The 17,216-nt window shown below is 42.6% G+C and overlaps 1 protein-coding gene across 2 annotated transcripts; it reads right to left on the bottom strand.

Moving 5' to 3' along the window:
* Positions 1 to 680: 680 nt before the first annotated feature.
* pstpip1a (proline-serine-threonine phosphatase interacting protein 1a) lies at positions 681 to 16,867 on the bottom strand. Of its 2 annotated transcripts, none has more exons than XM_064312875.1 (15): positions 16,621 to 16,867; positions 11,964 to 12,064; positions 11,488 to 11,562; positions 10,292 to 10,326; positions 10,016 to 10,122; positions 9,535 to 9,597; positions 8,464 to 8,568; positions 7,660 to 7,705; positions 6,961 to 7,040; positions 6,442 to 6,540; positions 6,153 to 6,249; positions 3,582 to 3,675; positions 2,893 to 2,996; positions 1,967 to 2,082; positions 681 to 1,692 (listed from the first exon to the last, which is right to left on the bottom strand). In XM_064312875.1, the coding sequence occupies exons 1-15, from the start codon at positions 16,651 to 16,653 to the stop codon at positions 1,561 to 1,563; spliced, it is 1,287 nt and encodes a 428-aa protein (XP_064168945.1). In that variant the 5' UTR covers positions 16,654 to 16,867; the 3' UTR covers positions 681 to 1,560. The 2 variants fall into 2 exon arrangements, with proteins under 2 accessions (XP_064168945.1, XP_064168946.1); XM_064312876.1 differs by having other exon boundaries at positions 2,911 to 2,996.
* Positions 16,868 to 17,216: the final 349 nt, after the last annotated feature.

Raw genomic sequence — 17,216 nt, 5'->3', positions numbered from 1 at the left:
GCGCTGGGAACGCTGTTGCTGGACTGACGGGTCGCCTGTGGGCTCAGGCCTTCCTGAGGCCCAGTCCTGTGCAGGCACCATCACTGCACACTGAGCGTGTGCACGGTACTCACAAGATCTCCTATCTGTGGTGACAGATCTGCAGGTCTGTCCTCCTACCAAAATGATGCCGCTGTTTTGCTTTTGATCTGGCCCCCACAAACACAGCGGCATTTACATTTTTTATAGAACGGAAAAAAAAGCTTTATAATATGACCTGAGAAATCACCAAATATTTCCTGTTGTGAGATGGGTTGAAATTTGATTATTTGTAAATATAGTGAAATGGGGAGCAATCCCCTCTCCGTAAGCCGACCACCATTCAAATGAAAGCCTATAAGCATCCCCTCTCCTTTTGGCTCTTAGTTTTAAATGTGATTGAGTTAAAAAGGGTTTTTCTTAAAATAGGGTTTTGTGTTTCTATGTTTACAGTAATGAAAAGCTCAGAATTACTCACATGGTTGACCTAGCTTGATAGGAGGATATTGTATTTATTTAATTTGTAAAAAATATCAAATCTTAATTGCCAAAAGTTATTTCCCTTTGTGTGTGGAGTACCATTACCGGGCGGTGGATGACAATTAACAAAACTGCGTAACAGCACCATCTGGTGGACACATTACAGTACATCACTAAAGTGGTAAAGTGCAGTCTTTCCAGAATATATTTATTTTTCGACCATTAGTAACTGCTGGAAAAAGCATACACCAGTTCATTTTAAAAACGAAACAAAAAATATTATAAATAAGTAGATTACAGCTGAATACAGAGGTCTGAAACAGATCTTGCTGGAGTCTTCAAGAGCACACCAGAGATGACAGGAAAACAGTTTGATCCTCAAAGCTGGTGAGGAATAAAGATTGGGAACCATATGAAGGTCTATTGTAAATGCATGGACACATGAAATCTGAAGGCAGGTCAGAGACGGTGCCTCAGTTCACCTGCAGAAAGCTCTTTGGATGTGCAGTAAAGCAGGGAGAAATATTCTCAGCCAAAATCTGCGTAATGAACAAGAAGGCTCGCAGTCTGCCCCTGCGTTCTTTGGTTTATGAGATGGAGACACAGGCTAACGCCTGCACTTTATGGCCCATTCTTTTAAATAAATAATTGCTAGACTTTTCTCTCAGAGTTGTTCAGTGTGTGATCAGCCATGATTGCCGTGGAAACGAATTTGGTGACCGACAGCCTCGGGGGGCCAGGGCTGGATCGCAGGCTGGAGGAGATTCCTGTCCGTCTCTGATGACATCACGCGAGTAATGGGGCATATGTGTGCATGTATGTCAGGCCTGTACAGTTTTGCTCCCTCTCTGCTGCCATCGTGCCGTTGGTAATTTCCTCCATGAATCTTATGTATTTTCCCCTTTTTATGTACAGTTAAAACGAATGGGCCATCTTAGGCCATTTATGTTATACCAATAAGGGTATTTTCACAGCCCAGTGTTGACGTGTGTGTGTGTGTGTGTGTGTGTGTGTGTCTCTGTCTGCACATGTAAACATGTGTGTACACGTGTATGAGAGAGATCAAGGTTGGGCCAGGTATGATCCTGGAACCAGTCCTGTCTGTCCATTCCTCTCCACCATCCACCAGCCGTCCTCGCCCTGCTCGGTCACTATGACAACGTCCCCCGTCGAGATGGACAGCTCGTCTTCATTCTGAGGAAGGAGGACGATGAAACCAAGGCTTAATTCTTTTTTATTTTAATGTCCTTTCCCCTTTTCTCCCCAGTTTGGAATGCCCAATCAGGTGAACTCTGCAACGTTCACTGCAACCTCCTCTGACAAAAGATGAGCATGTGCCACTTCTTAGCACACTGCAAGTCAAAGGCTCAGAGCAACACACATGTAACGGATGTGTGTCAGTACTAGTGTTCTATATACTCTGTCGGAAACTACTGGTGAAAGTCACCTACTGAAGACTGTAGCTCACCTTTGCAATGTAGTCGTATAGTGCTATATATCCACCATCCTCCACTGTCTCTGTTCTGGGTTTCCCCTGCAGGGCAGGTATGGAAGCATATGCTCCATCTGTCTCCTCACAGGAGTCTTCAAAATGTTCCAGAAATTAAAATGAAAGAAGCGACAGCTTTAGTTCAGTTCCTGGGATAAACCAAGGCAGTCAAGAACAGTGCAAGAGAATTTCCAGAGCTTAATAAGCACACAAAAGTATTACAAAAGCTGAGTATTAGAAGCATTTCCGCTGAGTATTGTTATTGATTACTGTTACAGTATTACTAATGTGCAGTTTTTAATTGTTTGTAGCAGAGGACAATGTAGGAACCAGAATGAGGAATAAAAGTTCCCTCTAGTGGTTGATAGGTGGAAAAACATGCTAAACTGCACTCAATTAAAAGGGCAGTTCACCCAAAAATGAAATCCAGCTATGTTTCCACTTAACTAAAGTGCTATCTATCCATCCAGAGTTTTCTAGATATCTGCTATAGGTCACCGATACAACAGGTGACGTTTTATATAATTTATATCCACAAAAAGTCTGAACCAGAGCATGCCAGTGTTCTGGGGCGAAGTGTCAACATTGTTAAAACAATGTTTTAAAACTATTTTGACAATTTGCCCCAGAAAACTTACGCTCTTCAGCTGAGACTTTGCGCCAATATACACAACAGACATACTTCGGTAGAAAGTAGTACAGTAAATGAAACCGTGATCTACAAGGTCTGTGGATGTTCCTGAGTAACCTTGTCATTATATATTTGGGTGGCTTTATTTCTGCTTTGGATGAACTGTCTCTTAAAGTCATTTTGGGTTGATTCCTACAATATCTTTTAAAACCGAGACAGAAAATGTAGGTAAGTGACAATTTTAAAAATACATTTGTGAGCCTTGCATACAAACCATGCCATATGTTCTGACCACTAGGTGGCGGAATGTGTTCAGAGCTCTCACTGGTGTTTGCTTTCGAGGCAACGGTACAGGATCCTTGCAATAGATTTGAAAACCTAAAAACGGAAGCAAACGTTGAGAGTGTTTTTAATGTTGAAAAAAGACCAAAAAAAAGTACATTGTGCAACTTGTTGCATTAATGAAACAGGAAAATACTCTGTGACTCATTTTCAGAGATACAGTAAGTAACTGTCATGAATATTGTGCAATGCTTTCAAGCGTTGGAACACATTTGCAACAGTCATTCGGAATCTGATGTGGGCTTACATGCTGAGAAAGATCTCCAATTTGTTTTCAAACATACCATGCTAGTGTTGATCTCAGATAAATGTTTTGTATCAATTGGAAAACTTTGAAGAAGCTTCACTTGTCTATCACGTGAGACAAAAAACTACATGGAAAGCTATGGGTACCCAGGTCCCACCAGGGTTGTGAGGGAATAATCTAATACATTTGTAGTCTATGAGCAATTTTTTATTTATTTAAAGAGCTTCAAAGATTCTATGCAATGATTTGGCCTCTGACCTATTTCATAAGCTGTTTCTGTATCTCCCCTGCTCTCTCCTCACATTGAACCCCAAAATTGCATCCAACCTTCTCCCAATCTGGCAACCCTTGTCCAGAGAGCCGGTGGCACTGACCTTTTAATCACTGCCCCTGCGCCTCCAAAACGCATGCTGCCGTTGCTGTCCGGGGGGTGCGCCCTGTCGTAGTAATTCTCAAACACAATGGGTGCTGGGGAGACCAGGATGGGGGGATTTATGAGAGGGGGCTGCCCAGCTGAAATACTGTAGGCAGCATGGAGCTGCCATCTCTTCTGAAACGTGAAACTATGCTTATTGATGCCATAAAACACATAATAAAAAATGATTTAGCTATCATTTAAGATGGGTCATTATTGGGATGGCAGGTATGCCATCCTGCCGCATGCCCCATACCTATACAGCACCGAGAGTTTGGCACTTTTCAGGGTTCCCCACAGAAATAACCACAACAGCCACAGACACTCAGCCCTTAAAAACATTACATTCTGTACATTCTCACCCCATTTCAACAGACAGAATTCATAAACAACTTCACATGTCCACACAATAAAGCCCCAAACTAAGGGGATTTTGCGTTTTCTCCTTCTTCTTCTTTTTCTTCTCATTCTTATTTTTCCTGCCGCCTATCCCACTAACAACATGTCTCCCCATTGGACATTTTACCGACACCAGCCAAATCTTCACCTACACGACCCAATCAAAAACTCGCATACACGCGCAAAATACCCATACCTTTTTACTCTGAAACATTTCCAATTTAAACAGCTAGTTTGCCTGTGGCCTAGAGGGTAACGTCCCAGTCTTAGGAACATAGGGTCCTAGGTTCAAGCCCAGCTAAGAACACGTTTCTTTAACCTGCTTTTACCCTCACTAATAATTGTGTACTACTTCTCAATTATTGCTTTTGCACCATATCTACCCGCCGTTCACCGAACGTATACACTGCATTATGATGTACCGTCTGCACGTTCAGTTATTAACCGGCTACAATATTGCAAAGCCATATGGATTCAACGGGAGCTCTTCTGTGCTTACTGGCCTGTGTTCTTCTTTAAAACCACAGACAGGTTTGCTAATGATATTTCACGCATTGCATAGCTATGTCATGGTGCTGCACTAACAAAGTCACAGACTGGTAAACCTCCGGTTGAAGGAATGAATCCCACCTCGCCCTCAGGCAGATAATTTCCTTGTTTTCTTACGCTTATATTTTGCTTTACCAAAACTCACTCACGGCCACCCATACGCATTTCATGACGGCAAATGTGTTCCTTTTATTAAAAAGTTACACCAGTTCACCACTGTGCCATTTCTACTAACTATATTGCTTCACTTGGCTACCGTACAAAACCTTCTTATCAGCAAACGCCATGTTTCTACATTCATGTTACCTCGCCCTGTTCTCTATCTAGCCACATACAAACAATTACTACGTATGTACATTCTGCAACTCCCCTTTAAAACATTACATTTCAAATCATGACTCACTCATAATTATAACTACTAGTACTGAACACGAGAAAAGCACATCAGCGCAATAGATTTCACACGTTACTTAACCCTCCACTTTAACGGCTAACGCTTTATAGCGACTGTTATATATAAGGAAACTAAGCTCGCTCATGGTCACTTCATTTACTTCGTGCTATAGTCTGTGATCATGTCAGCCACTGTTTTACAAATATAGCAAACTGAAACTACTAAACGGTACACGCTCATCAGACTGTACAAATTCACACAAGGATAGCCATAACCCACAACCTCACTCACTTCGCATTTCTCACTCTCATAATAAAACACTTTGTAAAAAGAAATGATATCTCATAAAAAACACGTTTTCAACGTACAAAAATGCCAAGTTACTCACGCATACAAGACATACACCATCTATAAGTCGTTCATTCAGACTCCCAAAATCCAGGCCTGCCATTAAAAGTATTGATATCAAAATGACGCCAAGTTACGGTACTACAAACAATATAGGCTATCTTGCCTCACCGAAATTAAATAAGATGTATTCCAAAGCAATGTTACCCAATATTTCCTCAGTTCTTTCAAGTCACTTGGCCCTGTGTGTATAAGCATGCAGTACATGGACAGGCCAAACATATGTGTGGATGGCTTTCTCACAGTCAAGATTGATTGAATAGGCGTCTATATGTCCAATTTGTATTGGTATGTATGTATTTCGCTGCCCAGCCTTTCTGTTGTGTGAATGATTGTATGTTTCTTGGTATAAATGTCTGTTCCTAAATGTGAATGTAATATGCTGCAAGGGAAATGTCCCCATGGGGATAAAGAAGTTCTCTATGTATGTATGTACAATATGTATTTTACATTCAGTATTTATTGTACGTGGCAAATGTACAATCACTTGTACATTTACTCAAATTCAGTTCAGAAGCAAGTATAAACATATGCTTTCTGGAGAAATATGCTTCCTGTAGTTACTCACCAGCAGTTTTCTACATGAATTTCAATGTGTTCCATGAGGCAATTTGAAATATTTGACACTTTGATCTGACACAAAGTTTGCATGACATTGTAAAATGGTAAGATTACAAAACACAGGGCCAAGTCACTTTTCAACAACACTAGGACTGTTAATGTGAAAGTACATTTGTTTAGACTGAGAGTGATTCTAGCAGACACAACATGGCTGCTTACCTGGTGGATTCGGTCCGGTCTGCTTAAGCTCGATGAAACCGTTGATGTCAGCAGTGATGTCGCACTCCTCAAGACTGTTTCTCACCTTCTCGTATAACTGCAAACACAGTGTTAGTTAGTCCTCACACGCTTTCCACTGCGTCTCATACCTCTCTGCTTTTAAAATGAGCAGGCTGGAAGCGGGTGATTGTTCGTGTGTAGAAACTATAGGATATTTACAACGGTTTATTTTAAATCGGGTTCGAAGTGGGACGAGGCCTGGGGCTCTGACACCCACGGCAGGACCAACCTCGTCATCTTTGACGCACTGCATGGAGAAGTGGTTGCAGTGGACCCACATGGCGTTTCTCAGGATGTTGATGCGGTCTTCCTCCTGCTGCTGGAACACCTGAAAACAGGTCATCTGGTTAATCGCGTGGTCGTCTGGATTGGCTGGTGGGAGGGCAGGAAGTGCCCGGGGGGGGGGGGGGGGGGGGGGGGGGGCAGAGTTTGTGAGAGAGGAAGGAAGTGTAGACATCTGATGTCAACTGGAACAATTTAAGTGGGTTCTGAAGAAAAGGATGTCTATTGTTGTTGATAGAGTCTTCCACAGAGTTCTCACTGTCACCACGCGCATTCGACTAATTTCTGCCACACTGCTAGCGCTAGGGCATTTTCGTCCTTCTGGTTTCATAACCCATCAGTGCCTGTGGACCACCCCCACAGACCACGGCCTTAAATTGCCGTCTTAGGTGTGAATTTGCAATGAGCTTGTGACCCCCAGATCACATGGTCAGTGAAAAATGGGGAAGCGAAGCCATGGGGGTACCTCACAGGTGCTGCGGTGTGTGCTCTCCCAGTCCTGACGAACGCTGTCCAGCTGGTCCACGCTGGACACGTACTGCTTCTCTGCAGGAACAGATGACGAGGTTTCATTCTTACTGTTTGCCCTCGCCTTCTACCACCCACTGCACACACCACACCTTCTCGTGTGGAAATATCTTATAATATAATTACATAGTACATACATTTTACCAGAAAGGAAATAGAATGTAATAAAAGATCTGAAGTCCACTGGAGAATAGAAATGGTCTGAAAGTTTTTTGTAACATTCTTTCAAAAAGTCAGTTTTCTAGACCTCCATTGCGTTCAGGTACCAGTAGTCATTGCTACATCAACATGAGAAGGCTTATTTAAGGACACTGTAATCACATATTTGTGATCTTTCCATTTCTAAAGTTATATCAAATTCTATTTTATATAACTTTATCGGAGGCTTCACTGGTGAGTGAGGTTTTGACTGCGCTTTCATTTAACTTCCTCTGTTAATTATATACACGCATCTTTTAAAAGCACGATGCCTGCGAGAAAGTGGACATACAAGTCATATCCTGTTTCCAGCTCTAGAGCAACAACAGCTTCTCGTTTCAAATTCTGATACTCGGCAAGTGACCCACAACAACGCACAAAGGACTCATTAGACATGACATGACATGAGTGGAACCCCAAAAAGATGGGGAAAACTCACCAGCTTCACTGGCCGTCTCTCTGCACAGCTTGGCCTTGTTCTGCGCCTGATCCAGAAGGGGACAGACAGCTGTCACACCGCACCAACACAAAATGTGACCTCATCGCCACGGATAGGGAACAAAGGTAACCCAAGTTCCCCTTTTGGGATCTGAGGTGGGAAAGGGTGCATCTCCACAGGCTATGGAGGCAGAGCTCTGTACTCTGTCTTCCTGCTGCGTGCATTCTCACTTCCTGCTCCTCACAGCCACAGAACATCATTTAAAAGTCCATCAAAAGAACATCTGTTCACCATTCAAAAAAAAAGGCATTTTGTTGCTATTGTTACAGTACATTTCCCGGAAGTGGTGACTTGTGAACAGTGTGTGACTATTGGTGTATTTAAGTGCTCAGAGCTCACTGGTTTGGTGTCAAGGTTCAGTTTAATTTCCCATTCTTGCTCACACCATGACTGCTTAATGACTGAAAGTGAAAGGGGTTGATATTCTCAAGGGTTATTTTGCTGTTACGGGGATATGAGGGAGGGGTGGTTCATAACGACTAAGGAACCACTAATTCATAGAAGGCAGTTCCTAAACTGTAGGTCAGGGTCCACTTGTGGGTCTTGAGGAGACCTTCCATAAACAATACCACACTGGCAAGTGTCCAAGTTGGTGTTTTGACAAATTAAAAAATGATTAACCTCCAAATTTGGACATATATCAAACAACATTTCAACAGTGGCAGGTTAAAAGAAAGGTATTCATTCAAAATCTGAGAACCAGAGGTTAAGGCTCAAAACACAATAAAAAAAAGGGGTGTTTACCTTTTCGATCTGCTTGGGCGTGGCTGTTGCCATGGTCCCCAGCCTCTCTACGGCTTGCTCTGCCTCGTCGGCCTCCCTGCACTTCTGCTCATAGGATCGTTTGGACTAGAGAAACACAAAAAGGGGAGGGGTTTCCCCGCTGTTATCCCTACCAGTCATGGGCCAGCAATGGACCTGTCCCTGTATGGCCTTTTTCCATTGCCACACTATACCGCAAAGTAACGTATTTCACGAAGTGATTCTTGAAATACTGTCTATTTAGAGAAGGTTAGGCTACATAAAACACATCTTTTCTTTTCTTATCACTTTCTCCCTAATTCTCATTACTGCGGTTCTCAAAGTTTGGTGAAAACAGAAAAAATGATTCTTTTTTTCGCATTCTGGAAACTACCGAGGTTCCCGGTGGTTCTGGGTAAGGATGGTTCCTGAACCGTTTTGTGCATAACTCACTGGGGGGGGGGGGGGGGACTGCACAGACCCCGCCCCTCTCCTGCTCACTGCTTCTGCGGAGCCTTAGGGGACAGAGTGAGCGGTTGACTTCACCGGAAGAGGCAGGGAGATGCAGGGTAGCGGCATTCTGCAGTCGAGCAGGTTGCGCGGGAGCAGAGAGGCATAAAAAAAGCAAATGCGGTGAAGCAACTTCCTGCGAGTGCTTCACCCATTTTGAATGCCACGGGTTCTGTGCACCTTGGTTTGAGCGTTGCTTTTAAAAACACACACGCACATTGTGACTGCATGACATAAGTGGTAGAATCACTTTTGGCAAATCATCTCACAGAATGACTGCAGTTCTGCTCAGATTAAAACACCGTGAAGACCCTGCAAGATGTATTTAAAGAGATACGTCATTTTAAAGGATCTTGATTCAGCACTTGTTCAATGGAAGCTGCGAGGTAACAACTCTTTACTGGCTTTGTGTGGTTGTGTGTGGTTCTTTGTGTGCGTTTGTGTGCATGTGAATGGCTGTTTCAGTGGTTGGGTGCGCGTGTGAGGTTGTGTGCCTCTTTCCTGTTCCTCTAAAGAGAGCCGCATTTTCACACTTTCCACATTTTGCATTTAGGAGATTCTCACCTCCATTGTCTTCTTATATGAGGACACCTTCATCTTCTGAACTTTCTCTATGATTCCTTCAAACTAGTACAAGGAAAAAACAAACCATTAATGCCAGAAAAAAACACGACAAATGCAAACATGTGCCCCCCCCCGCCCCCTCCCTCCCTCTCTGCCTCCCCTCCCCCCTTCATCCCTCCCCCCCTCCCTCTGCCCCCCCTCCCTCCCTCCCTCCCTCCCTCTCTGCCCCCCCTCCCTCCCTCCCTCCCTCCTCTCCCCCCCTCATCCCCCCCTCCCTCCCTCCCTCCCTCTGCCCCCCCTCCCTCCCTCCCTCCTTTTCCAGGCAGCGCTATTGGCGATTGTGTGTCGCAGTGGCAGGACTGCTGGCCGCAGCCACCACTGGCACTGCCGGTGTTTCATTCACAGGCTTCAGCTTGACAGGTCCCCTGAGAGAGGCCCGCTGGGGGTTTTTTAAAATGAAGAAACACCGTCAAATTCTTGCCTTCTTTCTCTGTTCTTTCTGTCGTTCTCGGAACTGTTCCATCCTCCTCACTTCCTCCTTCAGCATACCGCACAGCTGGATGTGCAAATGGCCGATGCTCTCTATCTCTAGAATGACATTTTCACACTTTAGACGACCCAGTACACGCTTATAATATATGTTATATTACTATATATGTCCTAAATGTTGGGTAGAAATGGATGGAAAAATAACAATGTAAAGATACAAAAGTAAATAAATAAATAAATAAATAAACGCCAGCAAATTTCAACTTACGGGCCTTGAGTTGGTCAAATGATGCTTTCAATGTGCTGTCGAAAAAAGAAATGGAAGTCACGCCAAGGAAACAACGGTAGAGCAGGGCAGGATGATATTCATTGAATTTGGCAGAACACCCTGTGGCTTTATTGAAAGGACCCCTGTCTCATTGATTCAGAATGTGCATGCAGCTATTCAAAGCGGGACGTTTCATACAATACTCTGTGTGTGCTCATATTCTCTCTCTCAGACACACACACACACACACACACACACAACAATCAACCACCCTTCGATCCTTCGCACCTAATACTAGTCTCAACAGATAAGATACTGAGTCATTAGCAATGCTGCCAACAAGCACCATGCCATTAGCCGCAGATAGCGTCCAATTATGCAGGTCAGGGCAAGCCCAAATACCTTCAGAAAAGACTTCATCTTCACTAAAACTGACTTGTGCTTCTAACAGAAAAAAAAACAGACTTTCGAAGCCATAATATTTGCATTCACACTGACTAATAATGTGTTAATCAATTAGCCTGAATGAATCAACACCTTAATTCAGGCAAATTAATCACTGCACCAAAGAGAGTAGAACATGTAGTAGAACAAGGAAGCGTCATTTTCATTCAACAAGGCAAGTTCACTGACCATTGGCACAGTTCAGTTTGGAATTATTTGTCATTGGCTTCTTTGCATTTCTTTTGTAAATACATATTTGTATATGCGGCCTGCTTTTGTGTAATACCTGTGTTTTTTATGTGAAAGCTTATGTTTTTAAGCTCATAGTTGCTATTTAAAATGCAAAATATCTGACAGTGTCATAACAGTTCACCATACATGAGAACATGTTTGACTCTGCTCAAGAAAGCGTCCAACCATTAACTTTGATCTCTGATATCATTCGCTGCTCTTGCTGTGTTTTTGCCAGGGAAAGACATGGCGCTATTCATTTGAATAAGCTGCACTGCCTGCACTTTTCATTTCCTGGAGGTAAAATCTATGAAAATTGGTGGCTACGTGTGCCTCTCTGTGTATGCCTGAGTGTGTGTGTGTGTGTGTGCATGCATGTGTGTGGGCGTGCGCATGCATGTGTGTGTGTGTGTGTGTGTGTGCGCGTGTGCGTGTCTGTGTGGGCGTGCGCGTGCATGTGTGTGTTTGTGTGTGCGCGTGTGCGTGTCTGTGTGTGCCTGTGTGTGTACGTGAGGTCTCACCAGATCTCAGTCTGACCCCCTGCCTTCCCTGCTATCATCAGCAACTCCTTGCCATAGCGCTCCTCTGCCTGTGCCCTGTGTAGGACAGAAACACACAGACACCCTCGAGATTTACAGAATTAACAAGTTCTCCAGTGTAAGTTAGGAGTCATTTGTTGGCAGAGGACTTCTTTTTGCTTGACTCACTTTAACAGTGTGGCCTCTCAGGCCCTACGTGCATTTCACAATAGATGAAATGCACGTAACTCGTAACTCTCGAAATGGTTTCAGGTGGGATGCACAAATGAGACACAACCACATTCTATGTTGTGCTCTTAAGACAGAAGTGAGCTTTGAGCTTCTGAAGGCAGGAACCTCATTGACAATGACAAGGCTTATTGTTAATGGTGCAGGTTCAGGATGATGAAAGTTAGAGTAGGTCCTGGGCCTCGTCTGTGTGCTCGTAGGCTGTGTGTGTAATCTCCTGTGGAATGTACCTCATCTTCAGGAGATCCTCGAAATCCCTGCAGGCACGTCGGCCGTCTCTCATTCTCTGAGTCAGGGCCTCGTACCCAGGATGGCTGGTGAAGTCTCCTCCCTGTGGAGGGACAGATCAGCAGGACCACGTTAACAATCCTTTAATGCTGACAACCGCCCAAGGAATGGGCCACCTAAAAAACGGGACTTCCCCTAAAAATTGACCCAAACCCACGGTGTTATTTATGGCCCCGAAACGCAAATGAAATGCAAAAATGGAAGGGAGGGGGTCTCAAGTGAGATTCCTGTTCTGAGATAACACTGAGCGCTCCCCATCCCCCACTCTTTTCTGTAACATCTCTCAATGACTGTCAGTCATCAAATTTAAAGCTGACAGGGGGAGAAATGAAATGTTATTACTAAACGAATACTTTTCACTGATCACTTCAGGTCAATGACTCAACAGCCAAAAAGGGTGTTACCCAGAATTCCTCAAACAGAGGGTTTTCAGGGGCAGGTTACAGCAGGGAGTTGGTCTAGGTGACCACACCCAGACCTGGGCTGTCATCACCTGACAGGGCTGCTGCAAACACTTCACGAGAGCCTATTGGGAGGTGAGCTCCTGAGATTTAGACTGTTGGATGAGCTGTGGACTTCACCTCCCATCAGCCCCTTCTTTAAAATGTTCTGCAGCATCTTGCAGGCTAAATATAACCTAGAAGTGAACAGTTACGCTTCCTGGCTCATGACACCCATCCCCCAAAGGACTGTCAGAAAATCACCCCCCAGGGCAGCTGAATGATTCAACTAAAAAAAAAAACGGTTTTATATTGACAGGAAGCATCACAATTTCCTATTTCTGTTTTTTTGGAACAAAGAATAAACAAGCTGAGACATCTGTACTGTGCACAAAGAGACATATTGTGTTTAATAATATCCATACACATTGCTGAGCTTAGCTTCAAATGAGTCTGGATGGGATGAACAACTACCACAAATCAGCAGTAAAGCAGTAAAGAGTCACTGGGTCCAGAATCAAACACCTGACTGTCCCAGTCCCTATTGTTGCCAGGTGACACAGCTGACCACAGTGTCACCCCATGGAGGGATGGTGTTAGTTGGCAGGCTGTTCTCTGCCTGAAGCACTGTGTAACTGTATAAGCAGTGCAGCCTCCTGTAACTGACTGCACCGTTCAGTCAGTGGACTTGGGAGTGAAAAGAAGCAGCAGCTCTCTGCAGGCCTTTCAGTGGGTCTGTGCCCCACCTGAAGTTACCAAAGATACGGCAACGATGGGATGGGCTCACGACAGCATTTGGCCTTTGAAGCATGTGGGGAGAAAATGGGGATTAAACAACTGTTCTTGGACAATGAAGGAAGGAAAATTGGCCCAAAAATGGGGAGCAATGTTCAAAAGCAAGGAGAGAGATAACAGTTAACCCACAATCTATTGCAAGTGTGCCAAAATAGGGCTGTCAGATGGCAGTTGTCTTGCGCAAGGTATAATCTTGTAATCGAAAGTACCATGACAAGGTAAGTTGTGGTATTTACGCTTGCCCACATAGTATCAAATGGGCTGTTAACAGAGGTAACAAGCCTGTTTCTATTCACGCTTTTCCTATGTTGGTGGTGTAGCTCTGCTGTTGGAATGTTAATTTTGCCCTTAAAGAAGTCATTTATCTGAATTCACCTTTGTAATATTCATTGCTATATTCACATCTTTGTAGGTACCGCAGAAATATTATTCAAGATAAAATACCAGGCCAAATTTGTCCTAAGTCACTTCCTGATCAGTCTGGTGAAACTATACTGAAATATGAATGTCCCGTAATGGATTTCTTTCTCTCCTGGTCACAACTAAACAAAAACTGTAATCTGTTATTTGCACCAATGGGAAAAAAACAAAAAAATTAAATAATAATAACTGCCCTTCTTGTCCTAAATTTGTACTATATATTGATTTTGTGGTCATTACACTTTAAACTCCTTAATACATCAATTCACATGTGATGAAATTCTGAATTGCATTTTAGCTCTCTGGACTTCAGACAGGGTAAAGGTAGAATATTTACTAAAATCTGTTGCTCTTTCCAAGCATTAAAGGCGCTGATGGCACATTTTTATTGAGGAATGTGACTACTCTTCAGAATGGTTGAATGGTGTAGATAAGGGTTTTCATGCATAGTTAGACAGAAGGAAGAACTAGTGCAAGGATCCCAGTTAAGTAGCAAATGTGTGTTGTACTGTTTTTTTTTTTTGCATTACATATCAACTATTCATTGATAGATGAATCCCTCAACCTTTCACATAAAAAGACACTTTTGAGTGAGTGCAGCAACTGCACCCTCCCCACACAGCAACAGCTGTGGAGGGGAACACCTGAGTTCTTGTGCCTGATCCCTGGTTGTATATGGTTGTCCATGCCAGAGTTAAGAGAGTGAAGGGTTAATAAGCCAGTGGAATGACATAGCCTCTTCAACTGGGATTGAAGTCTTAATGTGGTTGTGAATCTTCACCCTTTCTGGAAGGTTGTAACACATGCCTTGATCTACATGTCCATCCATTCATTATCTATACCCGCTTATCCTGGTCAGGGTCACGGGAGGTGCTGGAGCCTAGCAAGAGGCAGGAATACACCCTGGACAGGTCGCCAATCTATCGCAGGGCACACACACCATTCACTCACCATTCACTTACACACTCATATCTAAAGGCAATTTCTATGGCCAATTTAGAGTCTCCAATTAGCCTATCTGCATGTCTTTAGACTGTGGGAGGAAACCAGAGTACCCAGAGGAAGCCCACATGGGCACAGGGAGAACATGCAAACTCCACACAGAAAGGTACAGGCTGAGATTCGAACCCACCACCGTGCCACTCCTTATCTCTCCATACTTCACCTAAATATTGTGATGTCAAGGTTACATTGATCTGATTGATTGATCAATTCATGGTGAATGAATTACCATTACTGCAGATATTTGATTACTAATATATTAGTTTGATAACTAATACTTCAATGTTATTGGTATACTGTCTTTGAAAGCATGTTAAAAGATTTTTTCCACAATTGCAATAACAAAAATAAAACAACAACAACAAAAAAAGAAAAAACACATTTTTGCCATCTATGCCAATCTACCATATTAAATATTGCATGAAGGGGAGGGCACCACAGGTGAAAAGAGTTATTTTGGTTGGATAGGTGAATTTTGAGATGTTATTTAGCTTCTACAATTACTATAGTTTCATAAAATATCCTAAATAATAAGAAACTTTAAATAGTTAACTTGTTTTATAGCAGCCGTGTCAAGTATAACCAAGCACAACATTAGCTTTAATGGCCATTTTCTCTAAGTTACATATTTCCTGCACATATTTCATATTCCCCCCCCCCCCCCCCCCCTTTTTTTTTAACCAACTTAACTTACAGATGTAGCAACTGATTTTAACATGGTGCTTCATAACCAAAATAGCTGCTAATTTAGGGAAGCTTTTTTGATATATTTTGTCATTTCTATTATATACAATATTTCATGTGGAAAATGCCAAAAAAATCTAAATTGTTCAGCAAAACACTGGGTTTAAAAAAAAAAAAAACAATGAAACAAAATTTTAAATTCCTCTGTAAATTACCAGCTATTGAGTTATTTATCGCATTCAAAATATACAATGTCATTATCAGTTGTCATAGGGAAGGAGGGGGATTTGATCCAGGTTTCACACGTTTTAAAAGGGATTAATATTGTTAATTTCAGCAGGCATTTCAAACTGAAATGCCAGATAAGAGGGCTACGTGGAAAATCATCAAAGGTAAGACAGAAGTGTTATTTCCCATACAGAGCTATTAGTAGCCTACACCGTACACGAAACAGCTTACCAGGACTCAGAGTGCAACATCCTTGTTTGTTCAACACCAGGCTTAACAGTGCAATGGTTGATGCCTATGGTCTATTGGCAAAATGTTGAGCCTAGGGATAATGCCCTGCTCTTGTAATGAAACTCATTAAAATCTTATTATATTTTCTAGCTGAACACCGCTGTCACAACTAAATTCATGTTGGAATCATTAATACATTACGAAACGTTGATGAATTTGCTTATTTCGCACATTTCAGTGAATTTCACAAAGATAAGATACGAGGTGTAAGGCCAGCAATAGTGTATAGCCTACTAAGTATAATACGTTCTGAGTCTGCCTCTCAGCAGCACCCATATTAAAAAGCTAGATGTTTAAGTTGAAACGATGATGCACACCAGTTGACAAAAACTTAACGTTCGCTTTCCACATTGGCCCTCTGCAGACCTTATTTTTGGGGAAATTTCAGTTGACGCTTCCGCTCTGAACGTGGTGGAACACGGTTATCCGGTAATTGCATAGATTGAGTTTTAAATCATTCAAGTACTTAAAAATGTGTTTATATGTACCTATCCTCAAACAATGCGATGTTGACATATACATATACAATTTTAAGTATGCATTTCATTGGACGATACAGGTACTCAAATCTCATCTTGGAGACCTCGGCGCGTATTTCACTTTAGTCAAAGTAAAATATGATTGCTTCAATCAATTATAAATATTATTATACAGAAAATTACTTCCACCCGATACCGAGACCTGCATTGTCAGTCCGTATCACTGGCGACATACGGCGAAAAAGCAGACAGTTACTCACCCAAAAAGCATCTTTGAACTGCAACGATGTCATTCCGACAAGAGGTCTGTGGTTTAAACTAATCAACTTTTTTTTTTACAGCACCTTAATTTGATAATGCAAATAAATATGGTCCTGCAAGCAAAAGCTCTAGAGCTATAAATGCTAAAGAGCATAAAGTGACATAAGCGTGCGGAAAAAATAAAAGCGCAAGGAGCACTGTGGAAAATGTGCTCACTGAACGCAGGATATTGTCAAATGAGGAAGCACTGGCAGTTGATGTCAGTCAGACCACAACCAGTCTGCTTTTTTAGATATCAATATAGACTTTGGTTTGGACTGTAGCCAAAATTTGCGATTCTTCTGCAACACAATTGTTTTCATCTATTTAGTACACAAGTTACTGTTACTGGTAATCGGCGTGCAGAACCAACCTGAGAGTCATTTCACAAAACATGATAAAGGCGTTAGCTGGTTTACTTTTGTATATACTTTGAAATATTTCATAAAAATATCCATATGTAGTCCAAAATGCTTCCAGGAGCTGGTTAACTGGTTTATCCTACTAGAAACAGGCAATCTCCAGGTCATTTTGCGAGACATTTGCTTGGACTGTC

This window comes from Anguilla rostrata, chromosome 16 (assembly GCF_018555375.3).
Source record: "Anguilla rostrata isolate EN2019 chromosome 16, ASM1855537v3, whole genome shotgun sequence".
Classification (NCBI taxonomy): domain Eukaryota; kingdom Metazoa; phylum Chordata; class Actinopteri; order Anguilliformes; family Anguillidae; genus Anguilla; species Anguilla rostrata.
This window is presented reverse-complemented; position numbering and strand designations above follow the sequence as displayed.